This window comes from Phragmites australis, chromosome 10 (genome assembly GCF_958298935.1).
Source record: "Phragmites australis chromosome 10, lpPhrAust1.1, whole genome shotgun sequence".
Taxonomy (NCBI): Eukaryota; Viridiplantae; Streptophyta; class Magnoliopsida; order Poales; family Poaceae; genus Phragmites; species Phragmites australis.
In genome coordinates, this window is record NC_084930.1 from 3,810,578 (window position 1) to 3,830,734 (window position 20,157).

Here is a 20,157-nt window from a genome sequence, read left to right on the forward strand (position 1 = left end):
AACTACGCACAGCTTGAATGAGCATGACATGGACGGTCAGAACTCACTGCAAACGCCAAGAAAAAACAGTCGCCTGCGTCACTCTTGTTGAGTTGTTTCAGTGCACTTCGCTATGAGTTTCCTGACCATCGTAGCGTAGCAGCCCTATCTGCGATTTTTTTTATAGTTAGTACAAATTTTGTAGTACTGTACTAATCGTGATACCGTACATGATGAGCCATTAGTGCGGTTAAGCTGTTGCGTACCTGTGGTGAGGATGGACTGACGAGTAAGGCGGCATGTACACACTGCACATGTGCAAGTGCTTGCACGTCTCACACAAAACCAGTAGTAGAAGGGGAGGAGGGTACACAGAGAATTGACAGAAATCACGCATGAGAAGAGAGAGAGGAGGGGAGAGAGAGAGAGAGAGAGAGAGGGCAAAAGCTGAAAAAGAGTGAGCACCACTCGTGGGGTTAAAACCCCAAGAACAAACTTGGGAGTAGCAGCCGGAGGGCGGAGGAAGCAGCGAGAGGAGCGAGCAAGCAAGCAAAGCGTACCAAAGCAAAGCAAGAAGCAGGAGCACTTCTCCCTGCAACTGTTTGAGCTCCGAGGTTGCAACCGCACGCGAGAAGCTCCGAGGTTGCAACCGCACGCGAGAAGCGAGAGAAAAGGAAGCAGCAGCGAGCATGCTCATGGCCCCCCTCTCCGGCGGCGGCGGTCGGATCTGCTGGAGAGCGGCGGCCGGGGAGCGGGGAGCTCGGAGCTAACCGTCTCGACCTCGCGGCCACGAGATCTGACGGCGCGGCTTCTTGGATCGAGCGGCGCCTCTCTGCCCGAGTGCCGGTTCTTGGCTCCAGAAGGTACTTGTTTTGCGCATTCCCGCTGCTTCCCCCACCCAAAGGTCGTATCTTTTCGCTGGTTCTTGCTGGTCTTTGAAGTCACAAGTTTGGGTTCTTTGATAGAAGAAAAGCTCAAGCTTGCGCGGTAATCTTCGGAAGGCGTAATCGCGCGCGGTAAAAGGCGCGAGGAGAAACTGGGAAAGTGATGGTTTTTGGGAAGGCGCTTTGATTTGTCCTGAAAAGGAGGAATCTTTCCTTCGTTTCCCCCTTCCTTCTCCGCTCCGTGCACGCTCTTATATTGCCTTCAGATCGGCAGTCTGATTGGGCCTTTGGAAAGGGTGAAAAATGAGGCTCTCGTCGTCGTCCGGCAGCGTCCTCCCGACTCAGGCGTCCTCGCCGGAAGGTACTTCTTTGTGATGGCCGAGTTCTCTTTCCTCCGTGGCTTGCTCATTTATGTTCTCTCCATTCATTTCTTTTTCTGTAGTGTAATTTGAAGTTTGTAGCACTAGTATTTGGTTGTTGTTTGTTCGTATGCCTTGCTTGAAACCTGCTATGTGGCCGTGTGATTCTGCAGCGACCCAATGCGACGAATTTGTTTACGGTGTATTATCTGGATTTATTTTGATGATTTCTATTGAAGGTGGTGTTGCCATGAACAAATATTTTCGATTTTGGCCTGTTTTCTTTTATCCAATTCTTGCAGTAAGCCTTGAAGTATAAGGGATTTGTCTATCTTTCTCTATCAGCTTAGGTTTTTTTGAACTGGTTAGTACATGCAGCTCAATATAGTATCAGAGTTAAATGTCCCGAGTTTGAGTTCGAGTTTGAGTTCTAACGGGCGTAATTAAAAAAAATTACAGCCAACTTCTATTTCCACTGAGGCATGAGGGAGTCTCACGTGAGGAGTGTTGAAGTATAAGTGAATTATACATTTTTCCAATCAGCTTAGGCTTTTAGGTGAACTGGTTGGTGCATCCAGCTCGGTAGTAAGGTTGATTTGTTGAAACGGTTCTTTTCCTGAGAATAAATTGATAGGTATTTCCACCCGAATAGTTAGTTTTTTTCAAGTAATAAGGTGCAAAAATATAGGCCCCTTTTTTTCAGTTTAAGGACGCTTGGAAGTTAATAGCCCCTTCTTGATTGCCAATTTTAAGACACTTAGAAGTTCATTTCGTACCATATCCACCTTCCGAGACCATCTTCAGATAAGCATATGAAGATGTTACCAGTTCGTTCTCCCTTGAGTTATTTGTTCATTAAATTTTGCACTCTTGGATCTTCTGCTAAAATACTTTTGCCATTACAGCTGTTGAGGAGCAGAAGTGCCTGAATTCGGAGTTGTGGCATGCCTGTGCTGGTCCTCTTGTTTCCTTGCCTGCTGTGGGTAGCCGGGTGGTGTACTTCCCTCAGGGTCACAGTGAGCAGGTTAGCACAATTACACTCCAGCGCAAATTTCGCATGACCCTGAATCCTATATCATGTATCAGTTTTATTGTCAAACTCAAATCTGACTTTGTTCTATCAGAACTCGAAAAGTGCCCCTTCTTACTTAATTCTTGGGTGCATTTCTGCTGCAGGTAGCAGCATCAACAAACAAAGAAATGGAGTCTCAGATTCCCAACTATCCTAATCTGCCTCCACAGCTTATATGCCAACTGCATAATGTGACCATGCATGTAAGTTTGGAGCTTTGGGGCACATTTTCCTTATGCTAAGTAATCTTAAGTGTTATTTTGTGTTTCATCAGCTGTGTTATTTCCTTCCTTCAGGCTGATGCAGAAACAGATGAGGTCTATGCGCAGATGACACTGCAACCACTTAACCCGGTAATTAATATTTTTTGTACCTACTTGAATGTTAATAAGTTCTTCCTTGGTATCCATGAGAGTAATTTTGTGCTTGATTTTTGTGCAGCAAGAGCTGAAGGACCCGTATTTACCTGCTGAATTAGGTACTGCCAATAAGCAGCCAACAAACTATTTTTGCAAAACATTAACTGCAAGCGACACAAGTACACATGGAGGATTCTCTGTTCCTCGCCGAGCAGCTGAGAAAGTGTTTCCTCCACTGGTCAGTACAGCTTCCCTCCAGTTTCCAGTTCAGTGTTTGAACTGATTTGGTTGCATAAAGTGAACTAAATTACTAATTCTAATTCGCCAACAATTCTGTAGGATTTCACTCAGCAACCTCCAGCACAGGAGTTGATGGCAAAAGATCTTCATGGCAACGAGTGGAAATTCCGTCACATCTTTCGCGGTGAGTTGTTTTTTAATTATTATTTACTATGCCAGCTCTTGATTCTGTGGTTAGGACTATTTATAACCTACTATCGTAGACTCCAGTTGCAATTCTAGATTTTCACCTAGTGGCGACTAGTAAAAGAAGGTTTTCTTCGAATTTCTCATGTAAATAAGGGAAAAATATATCAATATTAGCTAAGAAAAAAGGTCAAGCATCTATATGATTCTATTGCTGTTCTTTTCGTTTTTTTTATGTGGGCCAAAAGTAATGGGCTACAATTAAGAAAAAAAAACACTAAAATATCATTCTTAATGCAGGTCAGCCAAAGCGACATCTTCTAACTACTGGCTGGAGTGTCTTTGTAAGTGCAAAGAGACTCGTCGCTGGAGACTCTGTCCTATTTATTTGGTATGTTCATCCTTCCAGTATTCAAAATAATCAATTAACTTCTTCCTCACTGTTGTTGTCCATCAGATAGTTTCTTCTGGGTTGTATTTATATATTTCCTTGTCTTCCAGGAATGACAATAATCAGCTTCTTCTGGGAATTCGCCGGGCAAATCGGCCACAAACTGTAATGCCATCTTCAGTCTTATCTAGTGATAGCATGCACATTGGTCTTCTTGCTGCAGCTGCTCATGCTGCTTCAACAAATAGCCGGTTTACAATTTTCTATAACCCAAGGTACAGTGAAATATATCTTTATTTGTTTGGCATTTCTCCATTCACATGTTTTAACATTTGCTTTTGCAGGGCAAGCCCTTCAGAGTTTGTCATACCACTTGCGAAGTATGTAAAGGCTGTGTACCATACTCGTATATCTGTGGGGATGCGTTTCAGGATGCTTTTTGAGACAGAAGAGTCAAGTGTTAGGAGGTAGGTCAAAAATGTGTTTACCTTGTATATTTTAGCTAGGCAGACTTAGCTACCCGCTGCATAAGCTTCTTATAGTTTTCTTTTGCTGTCTTAATTTTTCTTGCTCTATCAGTTTCCATCTCATTGCCTTTGTCTAGTTTTGTGGGTTAGTGCATCTCTAAGATACTCTGGATTTCGTCGTATGTTGATGAACTTCTTGCCATTCACTCAATAATAAAATAACATATGTGCAGCCATACATGGTTTGAGCAATCTAACCTGATAAACATTCTTTTCCAGATATATGGGGACAATTACTGGAATTAGTGATCTTGATGCTGTTCGGTGGCCAAATTCACACTGGCGTTCTGTTAAGGTATATTTCAGACTTGCACTTCTCTTGTGGCCTCTAGTTAACTCACTACAACCACTTGACCTGTTGTTCAACCATATCCGATGCAAGTTTTCAGTTAGACAAGATATCACTCCCTAAAAAATTTCTTGCTCCTTCCGGCACCCACCTCATGGTTCAGCATGATCACAAAATTTGCCTTCAAATAACGCAGGTTGGCTGGGATGAGTCAACTGCTGGAGAGAGGCAGCCTAGGGTGTCGCTATGGGAGATTGAGCCCCTGACAACTTTTCCAATGTATCCATCTCCTTTTCCACTCAGGCTTAAGCGTCCATGGCCAACAGGCTTGCCTTCTCTGCATGGTATGAGGTGCAGTTGATGTTTAGCTAGCCTTTGTGGATACATATTCTTAAATAATTGTGCAACATGCATTTTAACGCTAATAACCTTTCATATGATGTCTATCTGTAATTCTGTAGGTGGGAAGGATGATGACTTGACTTCCTCTCTCATGTGGCTTCGAGATACCACAAACCCTGGTTTTCAATCGTTGAATTTCGGTGGACTTGGAATGAGTCCTTGGATGCAGCCAAGGCTGGATGCTTCCTTACTAGGTCTGCAACCTGACATGTATCAGACGATGGCCATGGCTGCTTTCCAGGACCCAACGAAGCAGGTTTCACCCACGATACTGCAGTTCCAGCAGCCGCAGAACATAGTTGGTCGAGCTGCACCACTTCTGTCAAGTCAGATTCTGCAGCAAGTGCAGCCTCAGTTTCAGCAGCAGTCATACCTTCAAAACATCTCTGAGAGCACAATCCAAGGGCAGGGTCAGTCTGAGTTCCTGAAGCAGCAGATCCAACGTAGCCAATCATTCAGCGAGCAGAAGCCCCAGCTGCAACCCCAGCAACAACAGCAAGAACCACAGCAGCAGCAATCACAGTGTCTACAAGTCCCTCAACATCAACAAATGCAACAACAGAACAACATGACCAACTACCAGTCTTTAACTAATGCGATGTCAGCATTTTCTCAACAGACATCAGCCTCTCAGTCTTCACCTATGGCACTGCAAACAGTACTACCATTCTCACAGGTGCAGAGCTTTGCAGACACGAATATGAGCTCATTGTCGCCATCCAACGCCTCCACCATGCAAAATACACTGAGGCCATTCTCATCAGAAGCAGCTTCTCACCGGAGTATGCCAAGACCTACTGCGATACCTGTCCCTGATCCATGGTCATCGAAGCGAGTTGCAGTGGAGTCTTTGCTTCCTTCTCGGCCCCATGTTATGTCGCAGATAGAACAATTGGATTCTACACCACCTAGTATGCCTCAAAGCTCTGCATTGGCGCCACTTCCTGGAAGAGGGTGTTTGGTGGATCAAGATGGGAACCCTGATCCTCAAAATCATCTCTTGTTTGGTGTTAGTATTGACTCACAGTCACTTATAATGCAAGGAGGCATCCCAAGCCTCCAGAACGGGAGTGATTCAACTGCTATACCCTATTCCACCTCCAATTTCCTTAGCCCTTCCCAGAATGATTTCCCTTTGGATCACACACTAAATTCTTCGGGCTGCTTAGATGATTCAGGGTTTGTTCCATGTTCAGATAATTCTGATCAAGTGAATCGACCACCTGCAACCTTTGTGAAGGTGAGTGACCTTCTCTGTATAAAAGGAATTCATGTTTCTTCTCTGAATCTAGCTTTATTTCTGAGCTTCATATCATCATATGTGATTTTCAGATATTTGACTATTTGCTCACTAGTTGATTATTGACAACTGTTCATTGCCCATTCTTTCAACCATTACATCGGTATAAATATAATTGATAACCATACGATCGAGCTTTCAGAGCATTATACGAGTCTCTGAAAATCATTACCTTTTTTAACTTGTTGCCTACATCGATATTAATCTTCATATTTGCTTCCATTTGAACAATAGGTGTACAAATCTGGAACCTATGGAAGGTCGCTTGATATCACTAGATTTAGTAGCTATCATGAGCTCCGTAGGGAACTAGGGCGCCTATTTGGCCTTGAGGGCCAGTTGGAAGACCCTTTGAGATCAGGCTGGCAGCTTGTATTTGTCGACCGGGAGGAGGATGTCCTTCTTGTTGGCGATGACCCTTGGCAGTATGTTCCTGTGACCATCTTGATATATTTTGAGCAATCCTGTGTTACTGTTTCATACTCTCTCTTACAGTGCTGAACTTTGGAACTTGCAGGGAATTCGTGAACAGCGTGTCCTGCATAAAGATACTCTCACCGCAGGAGGTGCAGCAGATGGGCAAACAGGGCCTTGAGCTTCTGAGCTCGGCTCCCGCGAGGAGGCTAGGTAGCAGCTGTGACGACTACGTTAGCAGGCAGGAATCGAGAAGCCTAAGCACTGGAATCGCGTCGGTCGGTTCAGTTGAGTTCTGAAGAGAGGGCGCAATTCGTCTGCCCTCAGCTTATGGCTGGTGTGTGACCCATGTATCTGCAGCTTTTCCCTAGTTTTGAGATCTGGAACTGAAAGCAACGTAGATCAAGCCTAGCTCTGAAGTTCTGTACCATCCAATAATTATGTCATATGATATCAACTTCTAAGTAGAAACTACGAGCACCATTGGTGTACATGCCAAAGCTTTGTTCCATGGATACTAATCCTGTGAATGTAGGCTCTCTGATGAAGTGATGATCAACTCTTTTGTTGCCTTGCATTGCATGCACATGCCTCTTGTTCATATCCTTGCACAATCATGACATTTTTGGTTCCACATGAGTACAAGGGTGGTCCTTTGCACCATGGTAAGTACAAACGTGCTTCAATCTAAGTAGCGCATCCTAGACATAGTTTAGTTCCAAACTGTTACTACTAAATTAGTATTTCTCACTGAATTCCGTCTGTAAACCTTATTGGCCTTCCAGATCAGTACTGATCAAAGTTAACTGTTTCTTCTACCTCAATGGCTACTGGTCCCCATTACCCCATACCAGTAAAAAGTAGTTTGGTGTAATTTAACCGTGTAGATAGATCATGGATAGACCTTGGGACAGAAGTCATCCAACCATTTTTGATTTGGAAGAGGAATGAGGCATCATTTCTTTGAGCCGGTGACTTTGCAATTGGCCTGGGCCAGCATCCCCATGTGAGGTTTGGGTCCCCATCTGACCTGATCCCCACACACTGAACTAATGGCGCTGCAAATTCTCAAGGGCAAATGAAGAGGAAGATGGCCTGGGCCTGACCTCCCTTTACCGGGGGTCAGTCAGTGGTGAGTGCAGACTGTGTATGTGAATGTGATGCTGATACCCCTCTCCATCCATCCATTTCTTCAGGCCTTAATGCTCATCTACTATCCAGTACCCATCCATCCATCATCCATCTCTCACGTGCAAAATGCTGCGAGAATACATACAGATCCTCTCTCCTGCTGTGTACATGTGTCTGGCTCGATGGGCCTCCCAAGAGGCAAGAGGTGTCTGACTGCCCTAGGCCTGGTTGGTTGGGTTCTGGATGATGACAAGCTCGAAAGTGGGAGCAGCATGTGGAGTGCAATAACACACACCACCCACTCTTCTGAAGGGTCTGGGCATCTTCCTCTCCCCACATCGATCGATCAGCCTCTTGATGATTCCTCCGTCACAGTCAGATCTCCGGCTGGCCCCTACTGAGATCGTGTGTCCTCTCGCCATCGTCACCAGCCTTTTCGCAGCACTGGGAAAAAGTTGAGAACAGGAGAAGGCTGGGGGAGTAAAACACGCAAGTGGTGGAGTTGAGTGCAGCATTGCATCACAATTTTATCCCTCTAATCTTCTTCGGATAATCCATGTGCATCACATGCGTCTGCATCAGCGACAGTAATGGATGGCAGGCGTCGAAGGCTCAGAGCCTGTCTGCAGCTTCAGGTGGCTGTCCTCCTTGGCCAGGTGAAACCGTGAAAGCATCGGTTTCGCCGAGGAATCTATCTGTCCAGCTCGGCCTTGTTTTGGTCTGAGGAAACAGGCGCGATGTCTGCTGTGTTTTCCTCTCGTCTGGACGAGCCACGGCGTAGGTTCATCTTGGCGTCGGCAGACGGCTGGGCGTCGAGAGGCTGATGCAGACGGCTGCGTAGGCAATGATGGCTGGGGCGAATTCTGATACAGGCGGAGACAATGAAAGGGCACCGCATAGAGTGGTTGGCAATGATGAGCACCTATCCATGGGCAATGGAAATTTTCTGAAAGTGAATGAGAAGCCTCCATTTCTGATTAAAGTTGTATACTGTTGGAATATTTGTCTCACTACTAGGTTGTGGTACCATCCTACTGCTTTTGAGTTTTTTCATGGAACATCAGACAAGAAAAGGGTGGAGATGTGCACTGGATTTTGGGAGCTTGAGTTTTTCTCAAATGGTACTGAGGTACGACAGCCATGGCCACCTACCTCCCAATCAAGCACAGATTCGAGACTATGGGAGTGGCAGAACTAATGCGAGTATGTTGCAATCTTGGCCATTCTTAATGAACTGCTACGGTGAAATCAGGTTTCTACCACTCTGGGCTGCACCTGATCAAGCAATTAGTGAGAAGAATATGCTAATAGGGATGGGAAGTTGGCTTGAAAACTACAGCAGCAGTACACCACTCCTACCATTGTCGTCATCACATGCAGGACGGCACCTGATCAAGAAATTGCTAGTTGTTGGAACACGTCAACGAGGATCTTGTAAACCTGCAATCTCTATTGGTGGACTCAATTCTAGTGGCTGCACGCAAGGCCGGAGTAATGGAACAACCACCACCTTGGGATCCTGGTGAATCTATCCTTCAGTTTGCATGGCCTGAATTTCTGCAAATGAATCGCAACTTTTTCATTATGCTTCAAAGAAGACGTGTGATAGCACTGGAATCATACGCTCACTAGGTGGTTTGGTACATGGGTGGTGTTGTGTTGTTGAAGGAGGAGTTCTGGAACTGCAGTTCCTTGCCCACTTGCAAATTCAGACTGGAGCTGTGCAAAGAAGCCAAAGTGCAGCTCAAACAGCTACCACCGCCAATGATTGTTGTTGCCCTTCTGAAATTCAGTTAATGTCCAGAAGATCTCCTCAAGGCAGTGCAGTTATACTAGTGTTCTATAGTCTAGAAGCATTAGAAGCATGACTACTACACACAGTGCTATGGCAGTACTACAATCAGTTGGTATTCATGCGCTGTTGCCACTACCACAACCATCGGACCTGAGCTGGGCTGGATCGCAGGCCCATCCAAAGGAAGGAAGCTACATACAAAAGGGAGCAGCAATGCTAAAGGGGATCGAACATAAGATTATTTCCAACTATATTCCCTTCATTTTATTTTCTTTCTGATTTCCTTCTCCGTTCTTATTCTTTTTATTTTCTCTCATCTCCAACAGTTTCTCTTCAGAGGGAATCACGAAGAGAAAGGAGAGAGAATCCCGTTCTAGAGGGAATGACTTTGAGAATCCTTTTTTGACAGGAACCATAAAGCAAAACCGTTGGAATGCTGAAGAGAACGAAAATACTATCGTGAAGAGAATCTGGATCCCGAAAGAAAACCCTTAGCCTCTGAACTGCTCCTCCCTGTATCCCAATTATCTCTTGCTTCCTACCCATGATTCCTTGCTAAATTCCAATCTAAACTCTATCAATTCTGCTATATTGTATTTGGTACTAGTGCTACTGTGATTTGGGAATGAAGGATGGTAACACGAGCGGCCGCCGGCCCTGCCGCTTTTGCCTCCAGCCTCCTCGACGGTGGGCCGTGGCCGGCAGTCTGAGCCCGGCTTTATGCCTGTGGCACCGGTTAACAATTAAGTCATGTGAACTTTACAGGGTTTTGCATGTAATGGTTTTAACGGAAAATCCGCAAATAAGATCTCGGGTGAAGGACATTTTTTTTTCTAAATTCGTACAAGAATTGAACCCCTCCCTATTAAATTATCTTGCAAATTTTTGTATTCCATGTGGTCAGTTTGGTGTTCTTGGGACTCAAATTGTCACCCTTAGCATATACAACTCAACTAATAAGGGTCAAATCCTGATGCCTATATTTTACACATACGTAAGTACTTTTAACAGTTTTATTTGTAGCTGTATAATAGGAGATGTGCTCGTGGATGAGCATAGTGTGCTGTTTGTATGCGTAATCCATGTAATCGAAAAAAAGCTACAATTCCAAGTGCATTGCTACAGTTTGCCCTGTTCCAATCACCAGGCCACGATATATTTTAGCATCAGACTGTATCTGCAAAGCGTCAAGATGCTCACCTAAGACGGCGCCTGGCAGTGGTGCCCGTGCTCTTAATCGAACTTTGCGCAAGGACGAGCTCATTTTGCAACGCGGAAATCACGCACGGTTCAGCATGTATCACTTCGGCTAGCTAGGGCCATTTCCAGGCTCGTCGCTCGCTCATACTGCATGATTGTGCCCTATATAGGCATCTTCACGATGATGCATACTTGTAAGCCGTGTACATTATAATAAGCACATATAAGAGCACAACAGATCATTCTCGACATTGTTATCGTACAAATCCTAACTGGTGCAGTACCAGATTAATCTTGACCTGCCAAAACGAGCCGCCTGAGAAAAACTCCAGCTACCAATGTGACCGCCCACAACATGCAGCTATATAGAATCCATGTCTCACTATTTGGTTCTAATCTCAGCAAAAAAGATAAGAAACCTATTTTGAAATCCTGAACTCAGTTTATACAGGTAGCCTTCTGATGAGGTAACAGCATGGAGCCCAGCTTCTCAGTATTGCCCTATCGTTTCCTTGACCGCCTTGGAGCCGCTTCCTCTTCGCTCTCGCTGTCATCATCCCGGAGGGCGCTTCTGCCATATCTGTCCCCAGATTGAGACCTGGCTCCGTCTCCTCCAGAATTGCCAGTATTATCATGGCCCCTACTTCCCTGGTCCGATGCCGTCTCGTACCTGTCACCCCGGTCACCACCTGGCCTTCTTTGGTCCCGTTTCACAGCACGGTTGTTTGGAGGTGGTGGGGGCATGAAGGAAGCCATGCCCATGGGACGATTAGGTCGTCCAGGCCCGCCCATTCCCATGCCTCCCATGAGAGGTCCACGACCAGGACCCATCATCATGTCAAGGCCCATAGGGAAGAGGCCTCCAGGTTGCGGTGGCCTGCCGGGGAAGACCATACCAGGCATAGGACCTCCTCTGCCAAAGTCACCGGGAAACCTTGGGCCACCGAATGGTGGAAAACCACGAGGCACACCAAAAGGATCAGGCATGCCAAAACCACCACCAAAACCAAAGCCATCACCCATCAGGTTGGGAGGGAAGCCACGACCTCCCATCATCGGCCCAACGCCACGCATCATTGGTATTTGAGGTGGCCACATCATCCCCCTTCCTCTTCCCCTTCCTTGAGATTCTTGGCCATTGCTTTCGTCTTCTTCCTCACTTTCCTCTTCCTCCTCTTCTTCATTGTCGTCAAACAGCACAATATCTTGATTGTCAGCAGCTTCATCAGCACTAACTCCCTTTGCCTTTTCCTCTTCTCTCTTGGCCTCTGCTGCAATTAGCATAGCCTAAACCCACATTTGTAAATATCAGCCACTGGATATGGACATCACTTCAAACAAGTAAAAAGAAGAAAAAGGTGACATCTGACTATTAAAACAAATGTTTGGACCAAGTAAATACAAGTGGATCAGGCCTTTAAAAGAAGGGACCAATCATAGACAATTACTAGCCTGCCCCGCAACATTTTTCCTCAAGACAAATACTACTACTACTGACCACTATAAAACTGTGGAGATTCTACATTTTGGTAATATCTTCCACCTTCCGCCTCTTTTTATAAAAATGCTGCTAATATGAATCTTATATATGCAGATTTTAAATCATTGTTCCCTCACTATGATTTGACTGCCAATAGTCTAAGAACAAAGTCCATCAGCCCATCCCCAGGTGCTGACTGAAAATGGAAAGTATATGGCTAAAATTTAACTTAGCAAATGGTGCTGAAATGTGACTAGAGAAAATTTAGAATCATGTACAGAATGTTGGAATACTAACCCAAAGCGAAGCCATGGGTAACCAACTTATAATTCATGTTTGAAAAAACACTTATAATTGTACTTGCAATGGTCTAGGTACACAATGACAGTGTCCACGCTATAAAAAAGCAAGAAACGCATGGCATACCGTAAGTTCACTGTCTGGCTCTAGATAAAGCAGGGAAGCCAATTGCTCACCAATGGAAGGTTCTAATTCCTGGCAATCTCTGCTGATCTGTATTAGTCAAAAGTGAGCTAAGCAGTTAAATCCTGAACACTTTTGAGAGCTGATAAGATTAAGGAGCACAATATCGCATCACTCCAACTTCAATACTAATATCCTGAAGTAGTTTTCAAATCAGAAAGTCCGAGTCACTCGACTCTTTTGGTAGAAGGTGATCAGTGTTTAGCTGTTTATTTCCTCAAAAAAAGTGTTTAGCTGCTTATAGAGAGTTGTAGCAATCATAATCACATCTGGAGCTAGTTACAGAACAGAACATTTATTTTTATTTGAGGATTGACTAGCTAATCATCACTCTGAGGATGTCATTCTAATTTCTGTTACTCATTCTTTCTGCCCTATGAACATTCCAAATGCTTTTTTAACTCATAAAGCTATATAGTTTTTGTGGTAACAATATAGACCTAGAGGATAGTGATAAAGAAGCATATTCTGATTTAGTGAGATAAGGCAGGTTATTTGTGTAAGCTAGACAGGCAATTTCCACCATTTCTACTTGAACAAAAAAAAGGTATAATATTTCAAGGATCCAATGTCAGCAAAAATCTGGAACAAGGTGATGCGCCATACCTTAACAGGGAGATTATCATTGTATGGATTGCGCAGATGATGAGTTTTCTGAAATGACAACTCACAAAGCTGCAGTGCAAAACTGTCGTAAGTAGAGACAATGATGATAGAAGACATATTCTTAAGAGTTTCATGCAAAAACAAAAGGCAGGAAGGGTTCAATAAGAAGCCAATACTTGATCCTGGCCAGCCAGGGTTCGGTAACCCCCTACCTAAAAAAATCAAAGCCCCGGGAACATCTCCTCCCCATGGTCGAGGAAAAAAAAGGCAATACTTAGCATGTTGGCCACTACTGCAATTAACAATTAAGTTGACAATTAAACCATACTAGCAAAATCTACATCACTTTTATGATTCAGTTCATTAAAAACACAAAAAGAATATATCGATGAATGTGATAACCCATCTTCAGTTGTATTATGTTCAGTTATGTTATAATAAAAACAATAATAAAAACAAAAATAAAACTCGACTAAGGGGAGAGATGTCCACCCTAGCATTAATATGTAGAAGGTTAGCATTAATATGTAGAAGGTGAGAATTAAACCCTGGTTGGCTAGGTGACAATCACCTTGACTAGCCAGTGGCCCTGTTTGGGACCACTTCTGAGCAGTTTCTGGCCAAAAAAGCAAGTTTAGTCCCCAAAACAGCCCGCTTCTTGCTCACTTTTCTCAAACTCGATTCCAACGGACACCCTTCGGTACACACGGACGCAGAATTGTCCCTGACCCCGCTTTTGTGGTAAGCCGCATCACAAATTCAAGAGACCCCTACAGTTCGAGGGTAATTACCCGCAATTGCCACTCATTTACCCCTTCCACCGTTCCTCTCCCGACGCTCCACCGTGCGCACACAAGGCTCCTCCGCCCGTGTTGGCCTCCGTCCTCCATCGACACCACGACGGCCGGCTCCCATCAGCACATCCTGCCACCGCCTCCTCCCCAAACTCCTCCTTTGCTCCACCGTGGGATGTCCAAATCCGCACCTCCGTCTGAGATCCACAGCTCTGGCCACCAGCGATCGCCGGATCTGCATCTTTAGTCGAGATCCGCCGCTCTAGCCGCCAGCGACCGCCGGATCCACAGTTTGGTGACGGTCTTCCTAGCTCAATTGACGCGGCCCGCCGGTTCCCCATGCAGAAGAACTCCATCCCCACGCCAGCCGGATCTCTGAATTGTGACTTGTTAGCTTAAGCTTTGTTGATTTTAGTACCTAATCTGCTGTGTGCTGTATCACTGGTCGCAGCTTGGCTGTTTTAAGCTATGATTGTTCTGTTGAAAGTTCATGCTGGCTGTTTTAATCATACTAAACAATGGCACCCTAATCCTGATGTGAAATGTAGAGATCTATTGACATTTGACGTACTGGAACATTATTTTGTTATATGTGAATCATGGGTTCATGGACTGCAAATTATTTTGAAACATGGCGACATATGTGCTAAGCTCACGTTTCTTACTGAAGCTGTCTGGACTCTGGACTATTGGACTGCCTCATTTCTGCTGTAGTTGTGGATAGTGCAGAGATCACACTACTAACTGGCATCCGAATTTATTTTGGTACAGTTTTGATCATACAGTGGGATTGAGCAGTTATGCAATCTCAATTTTTTTCCCTAGTCAGAACCATGCTCTAAATGTTATTCACTTGTGCAATCTGATTTTGCTACTGGACCATGCTCTGAATGTTCTCTGTCCTGTCATTTTGGTACTGAACCATGCTCCTTGTTGAAATGGCCTGTTCACTATCTGATGATAATGAGATTAGAAAATGGAAATAGTTTAGAAGCTTCTTGTTAGAAAATGGAAATTGTTTAGATGTTTCTTGTTATTTCTACTCCACATATGTGTCAGATGGCAATTGTTTAGTTGTTTCTTGTTACTTGTCAATGATCACAACTATACTTAATCTCTACTGTTTAATTTTGCAGAAGGGGCTGATTGTGAGTGACCTTCCTGAGGTGTACTAAGTCTTCAGTTATATGCTTAAATGGAAGTAAAAAACATGTAACTAGGAATTGGCATGGAGTAGTTTTTGCTGATTCTTGTGTGCACAGATACTGAACAAGCTGCGGACAAGAAGATAGAGGCTGATCTCAAGGAGAGGAGAGAGCTCGAACAGAGGAAGACAACCTGAACAATAAGATTGGTATTGATCGATTTGAGTGGTGCACAAAATTGTATCATCTATACATGTAGCATGGTTCCTAGCATTTGTGTTGTTTGTTAGCCATATCATTGTAGAGTGTAGTAAACAACCAAATGTGTGTTGTGTTAAGCTTGAAGCCTTGCAGATTGACAGGAAGAAGATACAATGAGGTTTTAGAAATTCTGCATGATGTGAAATTTCAGATTGCCACTCTGAATGTTTATGAAAGATGTCACTGATTAAATAAAATTACTAATACTAGAATGTTGTCACTGATTAAATAAAATTACTAATAAATTTCTAATAAACTTGAGTACTATTTTGTTGGACTTAGTGATATGGATGGGGAGAATGAACTTTACCTTGAAATGAAATTATTAATACTAGATTATTTTCATCTTTGAATGCAAAAAAACGATAAATGAAAATAACGATATCTACATTAATCAGTAAACAGACATGTCATCATAGTATTCATGGGCATATTAGTCATTACACACTCAGGGGAGACAATCTCTCCAAAGAAAATCAGGGTACCCAAACGGCCAGCTTCTCCAACCAGCTGATTTTCCAGACAGCTGCTTCTCAAAAAAGCCAGCTTATCAGAAAAGCGCCTCAGAAAAAAGCTGAACCAAAAAAGGCCAATGTATCTTAGGGAGATTCTCTGTTCAGTTATGTTATGATAGCATAAAACCTTAGGCATGCGTGCTTGCAAGAAGTAAAGCGAACCAATGAGCTAGCTATTTATCTGTGAAATGAATTAATGGCGGATCTAAAATTTGATATACAAGATGACAGCACCCAATAACTGACACTCCAATGCACTAATACAATAGCTCCAGTTTCTAAATAGATTGCCTGGACCTAAAGCATATCTGAACCACAAACTAAAGAGGCTCGGCCTCCACATCAATATATAAGTTCCTCACTCTCTCAACGTTTGCATGCTCGTAAACCTCCACTTGGCAACTTTAAATGGAGCATCGAGCGGAGAATTAAATCCAGACCTGCTTGGGGGAAGGGTGGGGGTTGCGTGGATGGTCGGATGAGCAGTAAAAGACAGTATTTTTGTTACTAACTGAATAAAAAGCAAAACATACAAATTTATGTCCATGTGTTATGATGCAAATTCATAACCATATGGTGTGCTTATTAGCTCCAAAGTTCTATGTTCCATCATCTGGAAAGGGCCAAGCTACAACTGAAACGGTTACAAACAAACAGAAGTAGAGGATCAGCAGGAAAAACTGCACCTTGAGCCATTGTATAGAGAAATTTCGACCATAGTGCGCCGTTCCATGAGCAGATTTCCAATTTCCACCGCCAATGTAGCCACCAATCCTAGAAGTCATCTTTGCACATCCCTTGAAAAGCATAGCATGATTTGATCTAAATAAGTACATTTGATTGAAAGAATTCAAAATAGGATTCTAAAAGATGAATTCACAGCTGACCAAATATTACACTATGTATTCATAGCAATGATGAAACCTCACCTGAAAATGGCGAGTTCTATTAATTGAGAATATTAAAATAACATTCTCAGTGGATTCAAACGCTTCGTTAAGTTTAGCCTCGTTACTCCTCTGAGTGGCCCAAATTCCCTGCTGAACTGATATTTCCAAATTCTCCCGATTGCAACTTTTAACAATGAAGTACCTGATATTTTACATTTACCAACCCAAGACTCAATTAGCAAACCACTAGTATAATAGCACACCTGGTACCATGAAATAAACAAACAGAAAGAAAACAGAAGATACATAATGCTGTAGGTTATGGTATTAACAAAATATGGGCAAGCAATTACCCCTTAATAATAACATAATATTAGCTAATAAAAATACTGAAATCACTCTGGCATAAGGATAAGTTGCAAAAAGTAAAAATTGACAACAAACCAAATAACATAACAGAAGAAACCATAGTCCTGTTTATCTATGAAACTAACTCGTTAAATTCCAGAAAAAAAATCAATAAGCAACTGGAATTACTCTGGTTAGATCAGTAATACAACAAATCTTCTAACCCCTTTTTTTCTAATACCTCTAGAACATAAAAAAGAGGTGGAAATAGCCGCAGTTATTTTGATATATTTGCTATATCATCACACAAATGTTGGCTTCTCAAGTATAATAGCACATGAACTAGAAATAGAAAAAACTTAGACTGCACTAAAGATGTATGAAAACCTACAATACAGGGTCAAATTCTGTAATAACTAAGGAACTATAGTTTGTTCATAGAATTGCATTGAAAATTACTAAACGAATACAAATTCGGATTAAAGTGTGTAAAGAGTACACTGCACATGTCAATGATCCTGTGTATTGCCTCTGAAACTGCAGAGGCAAGCTCATTACCATGTGTACAATACAGTATGGGTCTGGATTGGACTATATGTTTTCAAAATTAACCATTCACGCTGCTCTCATCATCTCATGTGCTACCCGAACTTTACATGATGAAAACCTTTTATACAAACAGAGTAATAACTTAGCAATGATAGTCACAAAAGCTTCTGTTGAAGAGCTAAGTATTGCAAATCCAACCTGAGATAACTAGTAGCTACCACATGACCTAGATTCGTAAAACAGAAAAAGTAAGAACACTGCTAGCTAGCTCATGCAATTAGCCAAAAAAAAAGTGACTAAAAAATTCTCTCAGTCAATACAGAAGAATGTAAATTAATCTTGGAAGAATAAGTACATTTAATTACCGATTGTCAAAACAGATAACATAATATAGCAGTTTTATGAGATACGGTATTGTAACTAAGACTATGTATATCGTTTTCACAGTGTTCTAAAAGCTTTACAAGATCGACTAGAAACTCCACACACACCTAGATGGCCCTTCTGGAAGGGATGTGGCAATTCTAGTGGCTTGATGCCCATTTGAAACACCATGGACCTGGTCGTTTGTGTTTGGCTTCTGCTGCTGCTGCTGCGGCGGCGGCGGTGGCTGTTGATTCATCGTTTGTGCTTGTTGCCCACCAGCTGGTTGAGCTGTAGCAGCAGCATTTTCTGCCGAGTTTTGGTTAGGCAACCCTGAACCCTGTGGATGTTGAGGTCTGTCCATCTGCTGATTATAGTTACTGTTTCTATGCTGACCGAACTTGTTGAAAGAGCGCATCTGCAAAATCTTCTGGAGAACTTCCTCAACAGGAGGTGGTGGCCCAGGTAGCTTGACATGCTTGTACCGGCAACTAGGACCATTGGGGCAAAATCCCATCTTGTACCTGCAAAGAAGCATGAGATGGCACAGATGTCAAATAAGATGAAAGCCAGTAAGTGCCACTCTTAAGTCTTAACTATTTACAAGTGACAACACATGCCTACACACAAAGTGCTTCTTAGTGTCACATACATTGCGTTCCTGCTAAGCTCTACAAGTTATACGGCCATTTTCATTGCAACAAACTGTCATGTATATTGCATTCCCACAATATCATGTCAGTACTAGCTTCTATCAGCAGAGACTACGAAAGTTGCTTAATTTCACTAAATTGAATCGAAGTACATGTACCAACCGAAAACTAGGACTAACTCCAGGGATTATGATCACGACTACCCCCAATCACCCAACACAAATTAGGCACCCAATTTAGCGACTTCCCCCAATTTAACAGATCACAATCGCCGAATGCCTCAATCCCACCGATTTCTCTCAACCACGCACCAAGGCCAAATGGTAAAGTGCTAAAATTAACACGGGGAATCGGAGCGAATCGGGGGATCAGAGATCTCACATGTTGCACTCCTTTACGTCATCGTACGAGTGCTTGTACGCGCAGTCGGGCTCGCGGCACTCGCCGAAGTCACGGAAGAAGCGGCACACGGGCATGCGGGCCTTGTCGAACTGGTGCAGGAACCCGCACGCCTCGCCCTTCATGCACAGCCCGCGCAGCCAGTGCCGGCACACCGTCTGCCGGTAGCTCCCGCGGCCGCGCCCGCGCCCGTGCAGGCCCGGCCCGTCCCCGCCGCCGCCAGCGCCGGGGTCGGTAGAGGACGGCGCGGGGCCACCGCCCCCGGCTGCCGGGACCGAGTCGAGGCCGCCCTCGAAGTCGAAGCTGAGGCCGCCGTCGCCGTCGTCCATGGGGAGATGTTAGGGTTTCGAAATCGGCAGAACTGCGCCTTATCTTTTCCGCGAGAGAGAAAGGCGGAATACTAAAATTGTTTTTTATCATATTCATCAATGGCGTGTACTGAACTTTTTATTTTTTATTTTAATTTTCCAAATTTAGTAATTTTAGACAGCCGTTTAAACAAATAGCAACTATAGATTACATTTTAAAAAAATAAAAATACAGATTTTCATTGCTCATAAAATTTAAAATAATCGCGCTTACAACGAGATAGATTTTCATTCCTACTTTTTTAAAAGGGATGAAAACAGTTAAAAATGATAAAAAAAATGTCTAAATTATTTTCAGTTTCACATTTTTGTTTGAAAACGAAGTCGATAACGATAATGTCAAAAACGAATATGACATCGATAATATGAGAAAACTAGAAATGGTGTTATCAAGATGGGAACATGCCGGTATCGATCAGAAATCGATAATTCAAACTCAAAAGAAAAATCAAATTTCTTGCATACTGTAAGATAATATTTTATCGTATATTTGCATAGTACATATATGCATACATAACATCATACATAAAAAAAGAAAGAAAAAAAAAGAAACAAACAGACTCAATTTTCCTTCACGATCCACCTCTCCTCTTTCTTCCACCTATTTTAATCCCTATCTATTCCCAACTGATTTGAGTCTGGTTAGTCTCAAATCCTAATTGAAATCTGTAAATCAAGTCATCACCTATATATATGAACTTGGGATCGATCTATGGGGGGGGGGGGGGGTGTTAAGAGAAGGAAGGGCTGAGCCCTGCCCTTGTCGTCATTGATG

The 20,157-nt window shown here is 43.3% G+C and overlaps 2 protein-coding genes across 4 annotated transcripts; one reads left to right on the forward strand and one right to left on the reverse strand.

The window, feature by feature from the left end:
* The first annotated feature begins 351 nt into the window (after positions 1–351).
* On the forward strand, positions 352–6,984 carry LOC133883170 (auxin response factor 17). 3 transcript variants are annotated; one of them, XM_062322402.1, is made up of 15 exons: positions 354–842; positions 945–1,224; positions 2,128–2,246; positions 2,399–2,497; positions 2,591–2,647; positions 2,736–2,891; positions 2,993–3,077; positions 3,380–3,470; positions 3,581–3,745; positions 3,815–3,937; positions 4,217–4,292; positions 4,483–4,630; positions 4,748–5,928; positions 6,223–6,413; positions 6,506–6,984. In XM_062322402.1, the coding sequence occupies exons 2-15, from the start codon at positions 1,167–1,169 to the stop codon at positions 6,699–6,701; spliced, it is 2,745 nt and encodes a 914-aa protein (XP_062178386.1). In that variant the 5' UTR covers positions 354–842; positions 945–1,166; the 3' UTR covers positions 6,702–6,984. The 3 variants fall into 3 exon arrangements, with proteins under 3 accessions (XP_062178383.1, XP_062178384.1, XP_062178386.1); XM_062322399.1 differs by having other exon boundaries at positions 352–842; positions 3,581–3,937; XM_062322400.1 differs by having other exon boundaries at positions 352–842; positions 948–1,224; positions 3,581–3,937.
* A 3,733-nt stretch (positions 6,985–10,717) lies between these two features.
* LOC133883173 (zinc finger CCCH domain-containing protein 45) lies at positions 10,718–19,412 on the reverse strand. The gene is made up of 7 exons (XM_062322407.1): positions 18,997–19,412; positions 18,091–18,486; positions 16,742–16,904; positions 16,499–16,609; positions 13,098–13,166; positions 12,435–12,521; positions 10,718–11,815 (listed from the first exon to the last, which is right to left on the reverse strand). Exons 1-7 carry the CDS (start codon positions 19,341–19,343, stop codon positions 11,030–11,032), a joined length of 1,959 nt encoding a protein of 652 aa, XP_062178391.1. The 5' UTR covers positions 19,344–19,412; the 3' UTR covers positions 10,718–11,029.
* Between the last annotated feature and the right edge of the window lie 745 nt (positions 19,413–20,157).